The 5,866-nt window shown below is 35.1% G+C and overlaps 1 protein-coding gene across 1 annotated transcript in view; it reads right to left on the bottom strand.

The window, feature by feature from the left end:
• Positions 1–5,866, bottom strand: part of LOC106884391 (polypeptide N-acetylgalactosaminyltransferase 13) — a 92,990-nt gene that overhangs the window by 75,760 nt on the left and 11,364 nt on the right. Inside the window, exon 3 of the mRNA XM_052970905.1 lies at positions 3,214–3,586. Coding sequence (XP_052826865.1) covers positions 3,214–3,586 — 373 coding nt within the window. The remainder of the gene's footprint in view (positions 1–3,213; positions 3,587–5,866) is intronic.

The following is a 5,866-nucleotide window of genomic DNA, read 5'->3' as shown; positions in this document are numbered from 1 at the left end:
AGGTATTTCTCTTGCAACTGTCTCACTAGAAATAAGGCATCAGTAGTGCTTTTACCTGGCACGAACCCAAACTGCATCTCATCTAAATTGATTCGCTCCCTAATTAGTTGGGCTATGACCCTCTCTGTAACTTTCATAACCTGATCTAACAGCTTGATGCCTCTGTAATTATTTGTATCTAAAGCGTCCCCTTTACCTTTGTAGCAGTTGACTATGATGCTGCTACACCAGTCATAGGGTATGACTCCTTCGTGTATCACCTGGTTCGTAATACGGGTGACTAGGCTATAGCCAACACTGCCAGATATTTTGAGCATCTCTGCAGTGATTCCTGATGGGCCGGGGGCTTTCCCGATATATATATATATATGGATATATATATACATATTATAGCCTCAGGCCAACCAAAGCTTTGTGAGTGGATTGCGCACATGGAAACTGAAAGTAGACTGTCGTACAGAATAAGTACTAGGCTTACAAAGAATAGAACCTGTGGTCGATTTGCTGGATGAACAGCGGTGCTTCAACATGGCCACAGTCACATGACTGAAACAAGTAAAACAATAAAAAAACTCTGCCATTTTAATCCTGAGCAAGGCCGGGTATCTCTACTAGTATCTATATACAATATAACAAGGAGACCAAACAAGTGAAAAAAATCCTGACAATGCAATATGTATATAAAAAAGAAAGAAAAATCATAACTTCAGAATAACCCAAACAAAAGGTATTCATAATGTGAAGTCAATCACACTAGATCAGATCAGATCATTGCAACTAACTATTGCAGCAGCATTAAGAAATGAAGAACTATAACACATATGCTCGATGCAAAGTCAAAACACATGGGCAAACATAAAGGGAAGAAGAAAAATTTTCCTAAATTTGTTAAATTCTCATTTTAAAGATTTTTGAGAATTGTTTGTGGAAACATCTATGTATCTATCTATTGAGAAGAAGAAGAAGAAGAAGAAGAAGAAGAAGAAGAAGAAGAAGAAGAAGAAGAAGAAGAAGAAGAAGAAGAAGAAGAAGAAGAAGAAGAAGAAGCAGCAGCAGCAGCAGACTTTCTATAGTCAGATGCCTCTCCTGCTACCAACCCTCACCTGCTTCCAAGAAAGGTAATATTATCCTATAGTCAGGTATGTTTTTCCCTGAACATCACCTGTATGATGGTGACACTTGTTTACAACAATCACCTGATGTCAAGACAAAGTCACAAACACACACACACAAATGAGCTTCTTTTCGTTTCTGTTTACCAAATCTTCTCACAAGACTTTGGTCAACCTAAGGCTATAGTAGAAGAAACTTGCCCAAGGTACCATACACTGCACCTGAAACTACATGACTGGGAAGCAAGTTTCTTAACTCCACACTTATATCTGCATTTAGTAATATTAATAAATCTTAAGACTGAAAATGCTGAAAGTTTAAGAATAATTCCATACAAATTAAATTAACGAGGAATAAATTAGCACTGAAGAAATTGCACACGAAAAATAATTCGTGTTGGGTCTCATGAGGCAATGACCAAGACCTTTGGCATTATGTCGTGCTTGGGAAGAAGACCCATTAAGCCAATTGCAATTGTGGCAGATACCGGTGACACACAAATTGGTACCCATGCTGGTGGCATGTAAGTGCATCTCAGTGTCACACAAATGGCACCTGTGCTGGTGGCACATCAAATGCACTCATTACACTCCTGGAGTGGTTGGCATTAGGAAGGGCATCCAACCATAAAAAAACAATGCAGAATCAGACTGGAGTTTGGTGCAGCCTTCCAATGTGCCAGCCCAGTCAAACTGTCCAACCCATGCCAGCATGGACAATGGATGTTAAGTGATGATGATGATGATGATGAAGTATTTTCACATTTGTAACTAAGCACAAGATAATTCCTTTTTAAAATTTAAATTAAAAACTTTAAATGAGAAAAAATGCAGCTGCTACATTGTGGAAAAGCGATTTTCAGCTAGTTGTGCTAAACTGGATTTGCCCAAATCAGTCACAATTCTGGCTAGCATTCAGGAGATCAGGAGGACAACATCCTCTTTCTATACACAGCTGGTCAGTGAAGGTCTTAGCAAGACAGCAGTGTGTCCATTTGAGTAATTGACTTATGACTTCTTCCTTAGCTTTCCAACAATGTCCTGTAAAATACAAAAGTCTCTCTCTGTAAGTTTCATTGGATGCTTTTCCCAAAAATATTCAGAACAGCATGTAACATGCAGATATAAGCTGCATTACACATTGCCCCTGTGTATTTAGTGTATGTTCAATCAGTGGATGCATACAATAGTACTGATTCCACAGTAGCATGGAAGAAACTTCTCTTAAAATTACTAAGTGGCAATGACTTCCAGATGACATTGAACCACCTATACTTTTGTGAGACAAAATTTTTATAACCTTTTCTGTAGATGCAATGTTATTTCCTCAGTATATAAAGGGGTGTACAAATTTTAGAGGATTTTGTTTCATCATCATCACTGTTTTAATGTCCGCTTTTCATGCATGTATAGGTTGGACAGTTTATTGAGGTAGATTTTCAATGGCTGGATGCCCTTCCTGTCACCAATCATCACCTGTTTCCAAGCAAGGTAATATTTCCCCATGGCCAGACATGTTCTTGTAGTATATTGAAAAGGAATGACATTGCTTGTATGAGTGTCATTTATTTACAACTATCATGCAATGTCAAGACAAGGAAACATAAACACATGTACACACACACTGATTGTGCTTATTGAGCCCTTCTGATTGTAGCAAATGTATCATATATTGGGGAGATTTGCATAAAGACCAATGTCTTTAACTGCTTTTTCAAGATCATGTGTGGTAGCATCTGAGATGCTATCTGAAAAACTCTGATAATGTAAAAGTAGTGAACCATATTTCAGTTACACAGAATGAGGTAAGTAGTTTCATTTACCTTGTTCAAACACACAAGGCAATTCTTGAATTTAATTTTGAAGATCAGCACCCCCATCCCAACTATTACCCCCCCCCCCAAAAAAAAAACTACATAGCCATGGTACACAATACAAGTATTTTATCAACTGTGGAGAGATCAATGATGGTAATTATGATAAAACTGAATATCTGATGAGAAAAACTTTATAGTTTATGGCCAAAGAATTGGAAATGAAATTTGAAGGAGAAATTAACAATCTAGTATCTCTATTTACTTTAGTTAAAAAAAAACATTACCTAAGAGGCTCAACATCAAACCGTGATATTGGATCCCAAGTGAAATGTAAGGACCAGCTAAAGCCACCAGCTGCAATTCCATTATTATTTGAATATTCAAGATCCTTGTTATCAATGGCATCAATTTTGGGGCATAGCACTTTGGTATGGTCCTTATAAATTTGTGCTAAAAGTGGGACAAGCCTAGAGAATGTACAGAAATCAATCATCAAAACAATGGAAAGAATAACAACAAACTTTGAAAAGTAGAATATTAGTATTGGTTTTATAACATAAAATGTCAGTAATGGAAACCCAAGTAAAAAAATGTTAAAATGAGAGATACACACACATGTATGAGTTATACAGATTAGCGAGTGGAAAAAGCTGGCAACTTTTTAGACAAGGGTGTGAATACATATAAGTATATAGAAACAAATGAGCGATTGAGCAAAAATATAAATGGATGTACAGGTACTAGTTCCTTACGGCCATTAATTGATAGCCATCAACGAACCAATATTATCATATTGCTTATATAAAAATATATTTTAAAAAATTCAAAACAATTTTCATTTGAAATTCTTGGATCTTTTCTGTTTGGCTGCCACTTTTGAATTTCTTCAATTTTGTTCCAATCAATTTCAAATTTGGTGTAGTTTTGTATGCTCAATATTGATATGAAATTCATTTTCAACATAAATCAATAAATAAACAGTTGATAGCTTTTAAAGTCCACAAATTTTGGGCAATTTTAACCTATCAAAAGCCACAGACATATAAGTGCCTGTTTCCATAGTAACAAGTGTTGGAAAAGCATTTATGAAAACCCACATGCTTACAAACTGATATTTTACGCTGTATTTTCCTGCTTGTACCCAATTTTTTCTGCTATTAAAACTACAAAATGTGTTATTTGCTCTCTTTTTCGCATGAAATGCATATTTGTGTAAAACTAAAAAATATGTGTTGTTTACTCATTTTGTGCTCATTTATCATTTATTAAATGCTTAAAACATGCTACCATTGCAATGTTTGTCGTCTTACAATTGCATTCACACACAAAATGACAGCTTCTAAATCCTGTATTCCAACTGAGTAAAAATTATCTAACTTTAAAAATAATTTTTTCTGGAACAAGTGAATTAGGCCCTGAGATTCAGCATGAAAAATTACATTAATGTACCAAATTTGAAAATTTTCACTTAATTTTAAAATTTCAAAAAGTGCAGACAAACTGAAAATACCCAAATTATTCAATAAGCTCATAAAATATTACTTTGCATCAGTAAAGCAACATACTAAAATTATTTATGAAATACTTTTCAACATTAAATTGTATACTAAAATAATGTACGTGTCATTAACCTAATATTTAGATAAACACTTAGAGTGGATATTCTGCGAGCCTTTTATATAGATAACTTTAGAAGTTATGACTAAATGAACTGTATATTGAATACAACCATCATATTCTAGATTTAATCACTGATTCAATGCTCATTTATAAATGGGATCCAAAGTAGTAGCTGTTTTGGTTAGAAAATCTCATTTTCTGTGATTTTCAATAGAAAATTCTGAGTATTCATTATTTACAACAGAATCTGTTAGCTTAAATATTCTTACTCTCTGTAATCTTACAGCTTCTTTCAATGCCTTAAAAAGAAAATAGATAAAAGCAATTAAGTCTTTTGTTAAAAGCATCATAGGTTTCAATTAATACGGCAAAACTTTCAGCTTCCTTAGCAACTTCAACAATTTTTTTCTCTATTATATATATGCTCAGTGATGGCTGTGTGATAAGATGTTTCCTTCCCAACCACATGGTTCTGGGTTCAGTTCCACTGTGTGGTCCCTTAGGAAAGTGTCTTCTGCTATAACCAGGCTAACCAAAGCATTGTGAGTGGATTTGCAGGAGAGAAACTGAAATAAGTCCATCATGTGTGTGGTGTGTAATGCAGAGGAAAGATAATTTGATAGCCCAGGAGGGGATGACCATTGTAACATATGGTTGTGGAGAACAATGCTAATGGATAAAGAATGGCCAACAAGTGAAATGGCTCTGGGTAGCAAGAGAGAGAAAAGTGATATCATGATGGTGGTGAAGGAGAGTGGCAGTGGATGATATGATGGAGGGGGAAGGTGACATGAAGGGGGTATTGATCGATTGGGATGCTCATATATATATATATATATATATATATACTAGCGGAAAAGCTGCCCTATCAGGCATCTTTAAAGCTGCCCTATCAGGCATCTTTAAAGCTAGCTCCTGTAGAGAGGTTTTTTTGGGCCTTGGGCTCAACAAATGACACTTCATGCATTGAGTACATATTAAATATTATTAAACTTGATCAAAATTTTTCAAGAAATGAACAATTTTCATTAAAACAATGATATAATTTGCTGACTTGGAACTTATTGTAAAGTGACATGATAAAAAAAAAAAAAAATTTTCTCTCCCCATTCAGGGGTCAGTACAATTTTTTTTTCTCTAACCACTTTCTTTCCCTCTCTCTCTCTTTCTCTCTTTTGATTGTTTTTAACCATTACCATCACCAGTACCACCACCATCACCACCATAACTGCCATACACACACCATTCAGACTACTATATATTCATGATCATCATCATCATTTAACGTCCGCTTTCCATGCTAGCATAGGTTGGACG

The sequence above is a fragment of the Octopus bimaculoides genome, chromosome 9 (genome assembly GCF_001194135.2).
Source record: "Octopus bimaculoides isolate UCB-OBI-ISO-001 chromosome 9, ASM119413v2, whole genome shotgun sequence".
Lineage (NCBI taxonomy): Eukaryota > Metazoa > Mollusca > Cephalopoda > Octopoda > Octopodidae > Octopus > Octopus bimaculoides.
Note: the sequence above shows the minus strand (reverse complement) of the source record. Positions and strands in the feature narration are given on the sequence as shown.